At 41.7% G+C, this 17,420-nt stretch overlaps 1 protein-coding gene across 2 annotated transcripts; it reads left to right on the top strand.

The window, feature by feature from the left end:
* The first annotated feature begins 5,082 nt into the window (after positions 1-5,082).
* On the top strand, positions 5,083-17,371 carry LOC103358114 (uncharacterized). 2 transcript variants are annotated; one of them, XM_008282939.1, is made up of 10 exons: positions 5,083-5,219; positions 6,957-7,040; positions 7,228-7,347; positions 7,434-7,505; positions 11,680-11,805; positions 11,938-12,027; positions 12,179-12,220; positions 13,010-13,081; positions 14,524-14,595; positions 14,695-17,371. In XM_008282939.1, the coding sequence occupies exons 1-10, from the start codon at positions 5,118-5,120 to the stop codon at positions 15,172-15,174; spliced, it is 1,260 nt and encodes a 419-aa protein (XP_008281161.1). In that variant the 5' UTR covers positions 5,083-5,117; the 3' UTR covers positions 15,175-17,371. The 2 variants fall into 2 exon arrangements, with proteins under 2 accessions (XP_008281161.1, XP_008281162.1); XM_008282940.1 differs by lacking the exons at positions 7,228-7,347; positions 7,434-7,505.
* Positions 17,372-17,420: the final 49 nt, after the last annotated feature.

Genomic DNA, 17,420 nt, shown 5'->3' with positions numbered 1-17,420 from the left:
CTTAGATCTCTCTGACTCTCTTCCTCGCTGCTAAACGATGAACTCCCTCTTCACGTTCTATTTTTCTCACGTGCGTTCCTGCAGTCATGAAATATGTATGTTTGGTAGAAGGAGGATATCTGCTCTGGACACACACGTATTGACACAGAAAGAAGTGAAGAAAGAAAAAGAGGGCAAGAACGTGAGCCTGCCTGTTGCAGTAATCAAGCAAGGTGAAAATGTCTGCCCTCGGGGCAAAGGAATGACTCAGTGGCATGTTACACAACCTCACTGTGCCCCCCTCTGCTCATGTGCTTCAAAATTCAGGGATGTATAAAAGGTTGCAAATGAAAGAATAAAACCTGAATGCTGATGCTTCCGGACACTCCGTGATGTGATCTGTCCCAGGATGACAGTGTGGCAGTCACAGGGTAGGAGGGGGTCACTGAAGAGTATGAAAACAATGCCAAGCACATGACATAAGGCCTCCACAGCCATTAAACCGCACCTCGAGCTAATTCAACACCTATGAATCACATCGTCGCACAATGATCCCCGCCAGCATCATCAAAATGAGGAAATATCTTCTGGAAATGATGGCATGAGGAATCCACAGAGTTGGAGAATCTGTTGTCTGGTTCATGAGATGTATACTGTAAATAAAAAAATCTGTAAAAAATACGAAAATCTGGCAGTGAATGGCAATGACAGCATGCTTTGGAAAACTGGGTTTTGTGATGTGTGAGACCCCCCAGTTGAGATAAACAGAAAATACGTCAGGTTCAAGTGGGTCGGGTTAAAAAAAATAACAAAAGCAGCAGCCTAACAAACCATTCGTGACTAGATTACGAGTAACCGACAGACATAATGTGTACAATAAGCCCGCTGTGATTGTTAGTCCACCTTCTCTTTTTCCCTCTCTCATTATCAGACCACGCACGTCCTCCCCTGGCTGTCAATAATCTGCATTACTCAACTCTAAAGTCACCCACATCCATCACACAGCCAGACTGTAGCGTAATTCTTAAGTGACAAGCAGCAACACGCACTTGCAGAAGAGGATCATAGAAATTGCTGCCTGTAGTATTCCAATGATATAATCTTTAATAGGCTGCGATAGGCCCGTATTGTGATGATATATTTTATGATCTGTCAGCAGTTTGCTGAAGATACACCCCACACCACGTCACCTTGATAACAAAATGTTCAGTTTAGATGTCTGAGGTAACCTGGGAGTGAAACGGGCCTGTGTTGTCCTGCATCGTGCATCAGGTTGGGTTCTAGTTGTGGATTGAGGCTTGTTTTTGCCTCTCTGATTTGGTTGGGTAGGTGGGCTAAAAACAAAACAAAAAACAGTGCATCTCTACTGATGGTGTTCCTGTGCTCAAGTGCTCTGCTGATGATGGGAAACTGGTACTGTAAAGATTGGAACCTGTTGATGTTGAGGAAAATGGTCATGGATCCATGGATGAGAGTAATTAATGCTGTTAAATCACAACTAATGAATCTGCAGCTTTAATAAACATCACAGTCCTGGAGGGGGAGTTTCACCTCCCTGAAATCAACTGGAAGAGAAGATGAAGAATGAAACACTTTACAACAAGGAGAAAGTTGTTCTGTGGACATCTTGGATGCTATGCTCTCCAGAGCATCAACACAAACAAACTGTACACAGTCTCCCACATTTAAGTATCCATCTATACATCACTTAATCCTCACTAGGGTTGCGGGGGGCTGGAGTCTATCCCAGCTGACTTAGGGTGAAGGCAGGGGACACCCTGGACAGGTCACCAGTCTATCACAGGGCTACACTTAGAGACAGACAACCAAGCACACTCACATTCACACCTACAGACAATTTAGAATCACCAATTAACCTCAACATGTTTTTGGACCCACGCTGCACAGGGAGAACATGCAAACTCCATGCAGAAAGATCCTGGGCGTCATAACCGGGATGCGAACCGGGGACCTTCTATCTGTGAGATGACGGTGCTAACCACTGCTCCACCTTGCAGCCCCACTTTTAAACATAAACATCTGAAATTAATTCTGCTCCCTTGATGCTAACATATGCTAATAATTTTTTCACACATTAAAATCTGAGACAATGTTTAAATAACAATATCTCAGGAACCGTTAAACTCCTACATTTTTACTCTTATTCCTTATCATGCCACTGATTTATAGTCTGCAATGTTGGACAGGTGCAGTCGTGAACAGGGGCTCACATGCACCTGTAGAGACTATGCATATCATGACTAATCGTATTAGTTTCACAAGTATTTACTCACTAGTGTTAGATAAATTAAAATGTTGACCTGCTGGTGACACTCGATGAAAAGTTAAAGCATCGCAGCTACGTAAACTCGTTCTGAACTTGAACAAACTGCAGTTCAATAGTTGTGGAGATATTTCAGTCTGGACCTAAGTGGAGGGCCGACATTAATGACCCAAACAAAAACAGAAGTTCCCCCACAGCTGGAATGATGCCACTGTATGACACAGGGTCAGTGAATCTGGAATTTGTGTGCCAGATGTGAGTGTGTGTGGACACAGTGGTGTGGTGGGTGATGTGGCACTGCTGTGTGTTTTTGAATGCAGCAACACCCTCAGTATAGCCCTTCCCTCACCAGATTCCAGCCAGCCTGTCTCTGTCTTCACCAGTGACACACAAACACAGTGGCGTTTCCATTACTTCAGAGGACATTACATTGACTTACATTCATTGAACCGCTGCTATAATGACCGCTAACCCCTAACCCTTCTGTCTAACCTAAACCCAGCCTCTCTCTCGCCTCAAATCAAGTTTTCACACTAAAATTTTATTATTTGTTTACAGAGCGTGACTTTTTGTCCCCAAAAAAGGGAGACGTGTCCCCACAATGTGATTGTGTAAACAGATTTATGTCCCCACAACATGAGTAACACAACTCCACACACACACACTGGCAGGCTTCCAGGCAGCGGTGGTTGGACGCTCTGTCAGATTTAGACATGTAATTACTGTCCCAACTTTTTGAGAGCTGTGTGTTTGTGTGTGTGTGTCTGTGTGAACAAGTATATTTAAATACACTCTAAGCGTTTTACATGGAAGGTGGTGACAGCGGTGCATAGTTTCCCTGCATGCACACTGACACATTTGTGTCACAGTCCAAAGGGACAACTTCCAGAGAAGATAAACATGTCGGACAAATGCTTCACATCGAATATGAAAATCAAACACGACATTTAACAAATAAATCATTATTAATGGGTCTATTTTCAAATGCAGGGCTTAAAGAATGACCAACATGGCTTAAAAGTACTCTGGAAAGTCAGTTTTAGTGGCTGTGAGGTTGTTTTTATTGTCCACTGCTGCCACCAAGTGGGCAACATGAGGAGGTTGTGGGTGAAATATCACTGAAAATATTATTAAAGAAAACTTGAAGGCACACAGATGTCATCAGGTGATTATTTAATAAGTGCATAAGCGAAATAAATTTATAACTGAGATGTGTTTTCTGCAAATCGACGTACTTTAAGTCTCACTCGAAAAACTTAGATAAACATTGTTTTTTTCTTCTCAAAAGCTCGATTCATCATTGAATGTTTTACCTCAAAATTTTTAATCTGAGCAAAATGATCTTTATCTTTCCAAACAGTGACTCTCACTTGTGTGTCTAGCGCTAAAAAACTAATAAGTGACTAAAATCCACTTTTGAGATGCTTGTGTTTACTCGAGTGTTTCCATTTTATGCTACTTTATCCTTCCACACAACTACATTTCAGAGGGAAACATTGTATTTGCTACTGTACTGCATTAATCTAACAGCTTTACTTTATTTAAGATGAAGATCTTACACTATACATAATCTAACAAACTTTTAAAATGCAACACTTAAAGATTGAAGCGGTGGTTTCCAAACTTGTTGGCTCCTTACAAAAAGCAGTGTGCAGTCACATTTCAGATGTCTGTGAGATAACAATAGCGCCACCAAATGGTGAAGCTCCTTCTAAACTGCTGACATTTTAATAATTGTGTAAATGATCCAATATCTCGGAAAAAATAGAGAAAAGCTTAAAACAGATTTGCAGATTTCCGCTCCCGTTAATCATCTCAACTTCCCAGTTATCTGCTGTCATTGTATATAAAACTGTAAATCTAAAAAGCAATTCAAGAGACACATTCCCATAAATTAATTAAGTGCATAGTTGCAAGATAAAAACTAATTTACTGATTTAGATAAAACCTTTAAGTTGTAAACCTCAGTGTGATGGGTTGTGTTAGCTGGTCATTGCATAAACTTAATATTGTGCGTAACCTGAACTCAAATTTCTGTGCTTGTTCATTTAAGATCAAGTTGAGGTAGCTTCATGAAATTGGCTTGATGACCTAATTTTTCTTTAACTTGAGTTCAGGCTTTCAAGCCAACTCCTCTATCTTAACATGCCTGGAAAATTTAAGATAGTTAAAACTGGCAATTAAACATACCTTTGATTGCAAAGGAAAAGCTGATTCCCAATGCAGCTGGTTGAACATAATTTTATTAGAAGTTGTCATAACTGTGAAAGATTGCAAACTGTTGAGCTCAAACATTATTCTTTAGAGTGTGGTTCAAACCAGCTCCACCAGCAGCTGCTGACACACTGATGCTTCACTATCAACAACCCAATCTTGACATACATAATAATATATCAGCAAGACAGCACAAACCACTTCTGTACAATAATACTTTCATACTTGTGTACTTTTACCTAAGTAGGACTTTTTCTTGTATTGGAGTATTTTGCTGTATTAATTCTTTTACTGAAGTACAGGATCAGAATATTTCTTCCGTCACTGTTGGTCAATTACAAATCATAGAGCAACAGAAGGCGCCACAGACCTCTGGAAACATCTGGCAGCTGTTCCAGCTGTGCTGCTTCTGATGTCAGAAAAGTAGAGTTCCTCCCCCTCACATCTTCTCCCTTCTTTGTCTGTGCTCACATATTCAGTGGGAGGGACTGTATGCCGGGGAAAGTGGAAGTGATCATGCAGCCTGAACAGAGGCTATTTCTTCATTTTCTCGTTTCTCCAGACGAGTCACCAGTCCTGCCTCCTTCTGTGGTTGTTTTTTAGTGTCTTCAAGCAGCTGGAGAAACAGAACTGCGGAAACATGTGTGAGGAGACGGATAATAGCGGCGAGAAGAAGAAAAGCTTTTTCAGAAAGCCTGATGGAGTGTTGTTGTGTGCAACATCAGTGGTGCTAATATATGCGGTAAGGACACATACATAGATAACATTATTCATTTATTAACATTGTTTGTTTATTATTACAGCGTTATTATTTTTGATGTTTTGAATACTTATGGAGTTTGCATGTTCTCCCCATGCAGCATGGGTTCTCTCCGGGTTCTCAGTCCAAAAAGGTTAATTGGTGATTCTAAATTGTCCATAGGTGTGAATGTGAGTGTTCTTGGTTGTCTGTCTCTAAGTGTAGCCCTGTGATAGACTGGTGACCTGTCCAGGGTGTCCCCTGCCTTCACCCTAAATCAGCTGGGATAGACTCCAGCCCCCCCACAACCCTAGTGAGGATTAAGGTATATAGATAATGGATGGACGGATGAATATTTATATATACTATATATGTATATATAGATGGATAGATAGACATTTATTGTCATATACACAGCATGAAAAACAGCAGTTTAACACTGGGTAATGAAATTGTCTCTTTTGCGCACTCTCGTATACATAATAAAATAAATAAATAAATATATGTATAAAAACAGACAAATAAAACAATAATATAAATCGATACAAGGGAATAAAAAAGAGACGGAAACTAAGGTGCATATGGACTATTTACAGGTAGCAGCATCAACGAGGTGATGTAGCAGCAGATGAACATTTAAAGTGCTCAGTGCCTGGTGACACATGTAAACTGGATTGTACATTGAACAGCAGTGCTCAGTCAGTGTTTCTGCTTGTTCAGGAGTCTCATGGCCTGAGGAAAGAAACTGTTTGAAAGTCTTGTAGTCCTTGACTTCACACTCCTGTACCGCCTCCCTGACGGCAGCGGTGTGAAGAGTGTGTGCTGTGGGTGTGTGTGGTCTTTGATGATGTTGTGGGCTCTCCTGATGACCCTACTGGTGTAGATGTCCTGCAGCGATGGGAAGGCCACTCCAGAGATGTTTTGTGCAGTTTTTATTACACGTTGGAGGGCCTTCCTGTCCTGCAGGGAGGAGTTTCCATGCCACGCAGTGATGGTGCTGGTGAGCACACCCTCGACTGCACCTCTGTAGAAGTTGTTGAGGATTTCAGGAGGCATCCCAAATTTCCTCAGCCTCCTGAGGAAGTACAGCCGTTTGTGCGCTCTCTTTGACTGGGGATCGAACTGCCAACCTTGCCATCAGTGGACAACCCGCTCTACCACCTGAGCCACAGCTGCCCCATATTATATATTATATACTTTTTTTATATGACAAGGCCTGCAGGGGGGCTGGGGCCACTTCCAGCTGACTAAGGGCAAAGGTTGGCAGTCTATCAGAGAGACAGTTAAGCACACTCACATTCACACCTACAGACAATTTAAAATTACCACTTTAAGTTTCAGAAAGTTCTGGCTGAGGCATTACCATCAACCTGGGTGTGTTGGTTCACGTGGAATTTCTTTTGCGACACTGTTGGAATGAAAGTGTTCTTGGAAGAAGGGCCTGCCATACCTCATTTGGTGCAGTGTGAAGACTGTTGTTATTCCTCTGCAAAGGGTTCTGTCTTGTGTATGAAGGAGAAAGATGCCTGTGACAGTTTCACTGAGTGCTGGACGTACCAGTGAAATTCTATGAAAGAATAAAAACAGCTTTTAAGAATGTACCCAACATTCAGTACCTCAAAATTGCACTAAAGTACAGTACTCTGATGTACTGTACATTTAGTTTTACTTTCCCACACTTGTTGCTTCAATGAAGTGAGATGTTTGCAGCTGTACAGTAAAGCGAATGTTGCCCTGCAGGTCTGGTGTGCTGTGGCACTCACCTTGGCAGTGTTGGGACAACTTTGGAGCAACCAGAGCCTCAAGTGTGGACTTGATGCTGAGGTAAAGCTAATCAAGGTTTTCCATTTATCAGACTACAATAAGCATGAACACATACAAAAATGTAATTAAATGTGCATATTCAATGATAATGACAAAAGTGATGTATGATTATTCTCTAGTTTATGGAATAAAACAATAAATCAATGTATATGATGATGACATTTGATTGTGAGGTTTGTTCTTGTAGTTTGAGGTCAGATTGGAAAACGAGACCAGGCTGGTGTATGTGTGGTCTGGATTGAATCTGGTGATCTGCACCGTTCTTGTGTTGGAAATTTGGAGAAAGCATAGCTGCTTCACACTACTGGTATGTGGGTATCTGTATGTAACATGTGATATATATATATGCACATAGCAAAAACAAGAAACGTAAACCAGTCACTATCTCCACAGATTGTGACTGTGATCGCTATCGTTGTGATGATGATTTGGACTTTTGTCGAACTCCACAACGAAGAGAGACGGGTGGGCAAATTTACTTACATTATTAGATTTTGGTAGAAGTGTGGAAACAGTAGAAAAATACAATGTTTGCTTACTAGAGTAGTTTTAAAACACATTTTTAGGTCTTGTTCTGTAGATGGAGTTTGCACAGTTGCCAAGCAGATATCTCGATTTGGGGAAATGTACTTATTGTCCAGATAAGGACATTGATACCACTTGTATCTGACCTCTAAATGTGAGGCTGAAGTCTTGTTATGGGCAGAGACTATATACACAAGTGGGTGTAGCCTTCAGGAGCTGGTTGAACCAACTAGTTTTTACTAAATTCTAAAAAGCAGCCTTTATAAGAAATTTTATGTCAGTTGCACCAATCAAACTAAAGCTTAGTCTTAACTCCCCCCACTTTTAGTGCTGCATGTTCTTGTGAGCACATATGTGGCTGTCGCTGTTCACTTGCATAGCCTCAGATGGGAGAAGAAACCTTTGCACCAAAGAAAAACAGAAGTCCAACTGCATTCCACTTGTTACGAACGGTTCAGGAACTCAGGCGCAGACAACAGAGGGAAGGGGGTCCAGGCTGACGGCAGCAGGAGACGAGGAGCTGTAGGCAGCTGAGCACGGAGAAGACTGAGGTAGAATTGTCTACGCTCTTTGGCATACAGCTGGGGACAGCAGACAGGCAGGTGAAGGTCGGACTGAAGGCACCACTGACGAGGTTCAGACTCAGACAGGGCTGGAACTAACGGGTTCAGCAACGCTGGTAGATTCTGCTGCCGCTTATAACGGGCAGGTGTTGGCACTCAGACTCCAGCTGTCATCACGGTGGTTGCCAACACCTGCTGCCATCAACCGTTGCCGCCCCAGGACCCGCCCTCCTGCAGGGCTCAGGCTGAGTGGAGGCTGTCTAAAAGTCCGCTTGGCATGAAGTTGGTACACGAGACACACCACTGCCTTTAGTGTTACAAGCTGTGTTGTCTAAGTCAGTTCAATAGAAATGGCCAAGATGTTCTCTTAACACTTGCTCCTGGCTAGATGTAACATTGACACCCAGTCTACAATTCTACAATTTCATTTAGCAGACGCTTTTATCCAAAGCGACGTACATTTGAGAGCAGATATAACACAAGCAAGGATCTAGTCAGGAGAAAATAACCTAGATAAGTGCCATAGAACAAATGCAAGTGTGATAGGGCGTTGATGCTAATCGCAGGCTGTGTGGGAGGTAAAAGGAGTTTTTTTTGTTTGTTTGTTTTTTGTTTGTTTTCAGGCAGTCAAGTGCAAAGGTGTTTAGTGAAGAGTTGGGTCTGTAGTCTTTTCTTAAAGACTGAGAGGGAGTCAGCAGATTGAACAGAGTTTAGTAACTTGAACCACAGAGGAGAAGAGTCCAGCTATTGACCTCGGGCCCTGTTGTGGTGGTTGTATCAGGCGGTTTTTGTTGGTTGAGCGTAGTGAGCAAGAGGGAGTGTAGATGTGAATGAGAGAGTTCAGGTAGGAGGGAGCTGTTCTCATTGTGGTTTTGTATGCAAGTGTCAGAGTTTTAAATTTGATGTGGGCAGCAGCTGGAAGCCAGTGAAGCGATCTGAACAGCGGGGCAATGAGCTGCTTTTGGCTCGTTGAAAATCAGACATGCTGCTGCTTTCTGGATCATCTGCAGAGGTTTGACCGTGGATGCGGGGAGGCCTGCCAGTAAGGAGTTGCAGTTGTCAATGCGTGATATTATGAGAGCTTGTACCAGGAGTTGTGCTGCATGTTCAGACAGGAAAGGTCTGATCTTCCTGATTTTGCACAGAGCGAATCGACACAACCAAGCAATAGAGGCCACATGAACCTTGAAGGTTAGTTGGTCATCAGTGATGACACCCAAGTTTCTATCAGATTTTGTGGGTTTGAGTTGAGTTGAATCAAGCTGGATGTTGATTTCTTGTTGTAGAGAGGAACTGGCTGGGATGACAAGGAGCTCAGTCTTAGAGAGGTTGAGTTGAAGGTGGCGTTTTTTCATCCATGCCGAGATGTGGGCAAGGCATGATGATATATATATAGGATAAGACAGGAAGAGCTGGGTATCATCAGCATAGCAACGGTATGAGAAACTATGGGCTTGGATTATTGCACTGAGTATTTTTAAATTGAGAAGTGAAGGGGACCAAGCACTGACCCTTGAGGAACCCCTGTGGATAGACTGTGTGGTTCGGACACTTCTCCCCTCCAGGATACTCTGAAGTATCTTCCTGAGAGGTAGGACACAAACCAACAGAGGGCAGATCGTGAGATGCCCAGCTCAGTGAGTGTGGAGAGGAGGATGTGGTGGTTAACCATGTCAAAGGCAGCTGACAGTAGTTTAGCCAGGAAGGGCAGTCGTGAAACCGGTCTGTAGTTTTCAACCTGAGCTGGGTCGAGTGTAGTTTTATTGGAGTATTGGAGTGACTCGAGCTTGCTTAAATGTAGTAGGGAACACACCATAGCAGGTGAGGAGTTGATGCTATGTGTTATTGCAGGGTTAAGTGCTGAGGAAATGGTTTGTAAGAGGCTGGATGGTATCGGGTCCAGTGGACAGGTAGTAGGATGAGAGTCCAGCAGTAGCTTGGAGACTTCCTCCTCAGTCAGAGGGGAGAACAAGGAAAAAGTGACCCTATGAGCTGGCAGGTGAACAGTGAGTTTGTCAGACTCAGAGAACTGGTTACTGATTGCAGAGACTTTGTCCGTAAAAAGGCAAACACGTCTGCAGTGAGCAGAGTGGAGGGTGGTGGAGGAGGTGGGTGGAGGAGTGAGTTAAAAGCAGAAAATATTTTTCGAGCATCTGTTGTGCCACAGATCTTGTTCTGATAGTACTTGGTCTTAGCAGTTTTTAAACTGGAGGAGAATGATGCTAGTAGACCTTTGTCTGTGTGGATATTCATATCTCCCATGACAACAAGTGGTGTGTCATAGTCCTGAATGGCTGAGAGTAGCATGTCCAGTTCAACTACAAAGTTTCCCAGCGGACACCCTGGAGGACAGTATATGACAGCAACATATAGCTTAACAGGTACAGTGACACTGATTGCAGGGTATTCAAATGAGGAGTTGTTGCTTGGCAGAGAGAGCTTAGTGATCTTCCATTTTTTGGAAGTGAGGACTCCTGAACCACCTCCTCGTCCAGCACTGCGGGGTGTGTGGGAGAAGGTGGAGGCAGCAGAGAGTGCAGCAGGTGTGGCAGTGTTTTCTGGACGGATCCAGGTTTCAGTCAGGGCTAGGACCTGAACATCTGAAGAATTAACCAGTATTTGGATTAATTCTGTTTTGTTTACAGCAGACTGACAATTCCATAGGCCAAGGTTGAAGGACAAACCAGTAATGGAGGCTTTTGCGAGAGAGCGGACAAGTGTGGCAAGTGTGTTTTTTCCATACAATGGCTGAACCCGCCCCTTCTAGATTTTCAGCCAGCTAACAATAGAGGGACTGGCCCACCTATTGAAACTCAGAGTGAAACAGGAAGTGCTCTGCTCCAATAAAGACTGACAGTTACCTGACAACAAGTCCTAGGCAAACTCAGATCCAAGCTCCAAAAACACTCACCAACTAACTGCTAACCCCTATGTTCTAGATCTCAGCTTCCTCAGTCCTAATGCAAAGAAGGATAAACTATGAGGTGGAACTCATAAACAATTTACCTTGTGACCAGTCATAGACCTTGTTGTTAAAGAAGTTTGTAGGCATAAAAGTCAAAAACAAAATTATTTTACTTCTCAGTTGCTTTATTACCTCAGTCAACATTTTTCCGGAAAGCTTATGGTCTCTTCGATACAGAATGATGCTCATTTTGCGAGTGATGGTCCCACATTTAGAGGAAAACAGACAATAAAGCAGGATATGCTTTAGGCCATGACTATCTGGTGAGTAAGTTACTACTGTCTGGCAGAGAGTCCTTGAGTTCTAGTTTATCATTTCTGGATCCAAAGGCCCAAGCTCGTGACAGTCAAATTCCAAACTCGATGCTTGAAAACGGTAGTCAATTGTTCATCTTTTAAATATGTTCTTTGGTCATATGATGACAACAGAGAAACTCTACTGAGCAAGACAATAAAATGTGGTTGGAAAGCATTACTTATTGGCTCCTGAGTTGAGCCTTTTCTTTTGTCAAAAAGAACTAGTCTGTTAGTTATGTGTCTGCAGCTGGAAAACAATCGGAGGTGTTCTTCTTTCTGTTTGCCTCTAGGAGATACAAAATTTTCAGAAGCCCTACTTGGCACTGCTGCCTTTTACAAAAACCAATGAACTACTGACAAACGTACAAATATCAGATGATGACATACTCAACAAGGTGAACTGCTGGCAGATTGAGGTAAGCAAATTTGATGTTGAGGATTCCAGTAAAATTTACTGTTTACTGTGGCTTTGTTTCTATTGGAAATTTAAACGTACAGAAAGCATTTTTGAATACCTCTAACCCACCTCTGGTTTGTGCTCACTACAGTTTAAGTGTTGTGGACTTAAAGGCTTCCAAGACTGGAATATATCCTTTCCAAGCTCCTGCTTTTATAATGAAGAGCATACCAACTCCTGGGTGGGTCTCTCACAAACAGCCAGTTGTTATGCAAAATTCATTTAGGGTGAATGACATCCTCAGTATAGGAGACAATGTACTGTATATTTCATCTTACTGTCTGTTATACAGTATTTTAAATGGATATCGAATGTTCACCTTTGTGTTTTAGGTTGAGAGTTCTTGGGTTCCAAGAAGAAATATTCACGAGAAGGTAAAATGCTTAAAGATTAAATTTAAGCCTTTCTTCAAACCTTATTTGTTTTTTTGTTAAATTCTGTTGCACCAAAAACTTTAAACCTTAATTTAAACTGTGATCCAATATCAACTTTAAACTTACACGTTTAAATCAGCTGCCTTTTCGAGATGGAAAAAGCAAAAATAATCAAAATAATCAAGCTCCTTAAAGACATTTTAAGGGACAAAATCAACTCAACTGAGTTTTATGAAGAGCTCGAGCACACCAGCTCACCTACTACTCTGCTCCAACACTGTAAAACTATTCTGAGCAATGCAATGGCAAGTTGTAATATTGGAGTATCTCAGCCAAACGTTTGAACTGGAAACGAATTCTGAACATGTGCAATAATACAGAAACCACCTCCCTGCAAGTTACTGCATTAATTACATATGAAACCTTGAAAGTCTGAATCTGTGTTTTGGAGACCGTCACAGCAGTTTCAAGGAAGAAATACTCAGGCATGCTGTTGACATCTTATTTGGCTTGTGGAATGTCTTTTAGCGCATATAAGCACCATATGGACATGTTAACAAGGTAAAAAATGTGATTTTTACTGGAGGGATTTCTAGTTAAACTAGTTTAAATCTAGCTTTGTTAAACTCTTATCATAACTAATCTTAAATTGATCTTTGTTGGTACAACCTTGTACTACTTTTGGATATTTCCAAGATTATTGTATTTTCTCCCTGTTTTTTGTGAAAACAATTCATTGGTAACACAATGAGTGTGTGTGTGTGTGTGTGTGTGTGTGTGTGTGTGCAGGCTTGTTTGCCTACAGTCATATCTCTCGTGGAAAAACGTGGCTCTACGTTTTGGATCATCATGACAGTTTGGGTAAGAAGTTACAATTAAGCAGATAATTTGAATAATTTGAATTAGTTTCAGTATTCTTCTCAGCAAATCACCTAAAGTCTCACAGGATGTGTCTTTCAGTTTTTCAGCTCAAAATATAGCAAAATGGTTCATTTTACCATGAATGTATAACCCCTAGTTATAAACTGGTGGTTTTAGTGCCTGTCACTTTAAATGCACCTGAGCTGCTGCTGTCCACACTCCCTTCAGGAAGAACACTCTCTCTGTGTGATTAACAGTAACACAGGGGTGAATAAGGCCCAAACCGCCCCCTACACACTTCCACTACCGAGTGTCACTCCAAATCGAGTTACACTTGCAGTTGTGCAGGGCACTCCTGATTAAGGGGGAGGGTGTAAAGCCAAAAGAAAAAAAGAAAGCCAAACAAAGGGACGCCCTCGCTACCTCCCCGGAAAAGTCACCATGGCAACGGTCAGACGCGTTGCTTGCATCCACAGACTGATGAGCTGTGTTGTTTTGTCCACAGACCCTATAATCAATTAATATCCAAAACCATGAGGATGATATGAGGTGAATCCGATGTTTATTTATGCAAATAGGAATTTGCAGGTCTGGACCAAGTCAACCAATGTCAGGGACAGATCAGTTATCTCCCTTTTCTGGTGATCTTTTAACTTAACACATTCTGCGATTTAGATTGAGATGTAAAGTCAGTGAGGAAAACAAGGGTGTCAGTGTTTGATCTGAAATACTTGACAATGTAGAAAGGCGGAACTCTCACACTTGTACGTTTCCTCCACGTCTGTGACGCACCTACTTCCAAAACCGCAGTGAGGCTGCACCGATGCAGACTCGTTATTTAAGGGTTTGTCTGTCAACTCGCACTCGCATAGCGATCAGTTTGGGACAGCCCTTAATATGGCTGACCTCTGCGCGAGGGTTAGTGTAGGGGCGCTTTGGGATTGGGCCTAAGTGTGTGAGACCAGGGAGTGCATGAAGACTCTTGTGTTCACTCTTGTAGCCAACAGCAGACCATTTGTTGTGCTTTGTGCATGGCTGAGACATATTCAAGTTAGCAGAAACAGCTGTAAATAGACCTGGTGGACGGTGGGGAAGCTGAGCATTCTGAATGACTCACCTAAAAGCACTGGACGGTGAGCTGGATGACGAGTACTGAACACAATTCTGACTAGCTTGTGAAAATAAGAGGCTCATCTTGTTGCAGCGGGGCTTGAGGAATGGCACTGTCTTCATATTCTCACAGCTTTTATTCTACACCTACAAGTTTAAAAGATGAATTTTCACCATATGGGACCTCTCAAGAGACCTTTAAAGGGCAGATCACCCTTCGTCTTTCTCTCTCAGGTCTAATTGTCTGCTGAATGGCCATTGTGTTTTATTTATTGGTTGTACTTATTTAGTAGGTCGGTGTTCTAGAAATGTTATTTTACTGCTTTCTCCAGCTAACCGTCCACACTGCTCCTTTTGCCATCGGTTTCTTGGCCATGGTGGTTGGGTGTTCTGCTACGTGTTTGGTAAGTTCTACAGCATGACCTTAAAATTTGACCAATATAACACGAGTGGTCAAAGAGAAGCATTTGACTCTAAACAAGATGTTTTCCTTGTGTTGTCAGCTAATCTGTGATCCAAGCCATATGCTGAATGTCCTGCAATGGACAATCTGTGGAAGAGAGAAAATGGTTCCAGTGGTGTTCATCAGAAAGAACAACAACCGAACAGAGGAGGAAAACATGGAAGCAAAAGAAGACATCAGGAAGGACTGTGTTGTCTTGGATACGGAGGATTTGGATGACAACCCGTTGAGAATGATTCCCGTGTCTCTGCTGAGGAGGCTGCAGGAAGAGCTGGACCCGCCTCCGGTCCAACACTGGGTGCAGAATTCACATAAGTGTCTTGTGTCCTCATCTAATGCGATCAGGGAATTCTACACAGTGCTGGTAGAAGAGGGTTCGCCGCTGCTACCCTGCGACGCTGTGCTGGTTGATGCTGACAAACCCACCAGAGTGTGTGGGTGGTCAGAGGGACACAAGGAATTTAACGTTGAAGATATTGTCTGGCCACAAGACAGACTGAACAGAAATCCACAGTGCTAGTTTTACACCTGCAGTGTACACCAGTGTGTGCATATTCTCACATTGCATTTAACACTGTGAAATGTAAAATCCAAAGAATTGTTGATTAGAAAATGACTTATTGCTATTAATTCTGTTAGTGCCTTTTCCACTTGATTAGCCTAGTAACAACCTGATTATCTGAAAGCCACATTTCCACTTTTCTTTTATCTGTTACAGTTGATGTTATTGATCTTTTTTTTTACATCATCAGGTCTGCTGAGACTCACTGCACAGACTTGTTTGTGTTGGACCATAAATGTGATAAAAAGCTTGTAGCTTCCTGCCTTAAAGGGGGCATTTGGTTAATGCTCCGCAAACAGCCATATATCTAACATACGACCTTGTGATGGGAAACGCTGGTGTGTTTATAAGTCGTTGTCCAGCAACCACCTCTGATTTCCCCTAATTCCACGTCAGCTAATTTAATATCTGCAGAACAGGACACTCCAGCTGGCTGCAGTTAATGTATACAGCAGTAAATCATCTGGAGACCGTGGGGGTGAGATGCAGGAACAATATGAACTTCATCCCTGTGTACCAAAGGATTTTTCATGTCACAAGATATATTTTCTTTATGTCAAATTTCAGATCCTGTTTTCAAAATGTTCGATATTTTGCTATTTGTCTGATGACAATCCTAAAACAATATGAAAATATGCTTATGGTGATAAACCAACGTAGTATCATCACCCAAATCTGCAGCCCGCCTCGACCGTCCAGAATAAAGTCTCTTTTTATAACAGGGACCTGGCTATGAAGGTACAACTTGAAAAAGTTACAAAAGATTACAAAATTGAACCTGACAACAACTTTCATGGAACAAAAGTAAAATTAAATCAACCAAGAACCTAAAAATACACAAAACAAAATTAAACACAGGAATAGCAATTGCACTCTTATGTTGCACATCTTTAGAGCTTTGAACTTTCCCACTGAAGCAAAATCATAAACTGTAGTTTGCTTTCAAAGTTATTCCAGGATCGGGGTTCAAAACAGGAGAAGGCTGTTCAGGAAAGTTCAGAGGAAAATCCTGGGCAGTCATTTAGATGATAATAGCTGCTGGTAAGTGATAGCAGACTACAAGCACAAGTGTAAACTTTGTAAATACAACATGCCAGTGCTGCTGTTTTTTAGGTTTAATGAAGGCCAAGAGACTGGATCATAAAGTACACAGTGACGTGCACTGGACAAAGACTTCGATGAAAAATTTCAAGTCCAGGCCGCAAAGTGGCCGAGGCAGCATAAAAATAATAATCCTCACAGTCTAAAACACTTGTGTAGAAACAAACATTTTCCTAACTGCTATACAAAGACAGGCCCCATTTTGAGATAAAAATCCAGCCTGACCTTCTGTTTTGTCAAAAGGTGCTTGAAATGTACTATAAAATTATAAATAACTTACAAAGATTTGTTTTTAAGTCCGAATAATTTTTGGAATTAAAATCCTGCATCTGAATCAAATGAAACTAACAGACGAACAGCCTCCTCCATAAAGATTGAGTAAAGGTAATGTAGTCGGGGTTAACTTGATACAGCTCGAACGCAGATCAAATGGATCCATCGTGGCAAACAGCAGCGGTACAAAGAGCATCGACACAAACAAAAACAGAGTTAAACAGCAAGAAGCAACTCTGTGAAAATGTGTTTTGATATTATTAACTCCACGGTGTGAACTACAGGAGAATGGAGGAAACTTTGGTTGCTAATAATAAGACATCAGCTCCCGTAAAAACACGATTTAGAAAGCAGTGCGGCTAATATTCACGTATGATTCATGCATGTGGTCGATTCATCCCTAATTCACTTGAATAAAGATACTGACATGCTTGTTGTTCTAAGCATCACTGTCAAAGTTCTGGCTGCAAAATATGATAAAATGTTAGTTTATCTGAACATTTTCTAGATGCACAGCAGGCAGCAAGTGCTACGTCACATCTTTTTAATAGAAATAATTGGTAAATAAATGTATTACTGTATAAATATTGTATTTGTTGTTTCTGATAACTGAGCTTGAACTATGTTGAATTTGCTTTATGGAACCAAAAACCTAAAAGTAAGTCAGGCTAACTGAAATAAGCCTGAATTATTTGGTTAACAAGCCTGAATTTTTATCAGGCACTGAATGCAATTTGACGTTGGTTAAATATCTTCTTTTTTTCATTTTTGTTTAAGTCTACAGTTCAGATTTTTTGGAGATCTTTTCACACAATAAACCACATAAATCC

Source organism: Stegastes partitus, unplaced genomic scaffold (genome assembly GCF_000690725.1).
Source record: "Stegastes partitus isolate 25-593 unplaced genomic scaffold, Stegastes_partitus-1.0.2 Scaffold290, whole genome shotgun sequence".
Taxonomy (NCBI): Eukaryota; Metazoa; Chordata; class Actinopteri; family Pomacentridae; genus Stegastes; species Stegastes partitus.
This window is presented reverse-complemented; position numbering and strand designations above follow the sequence as displayed.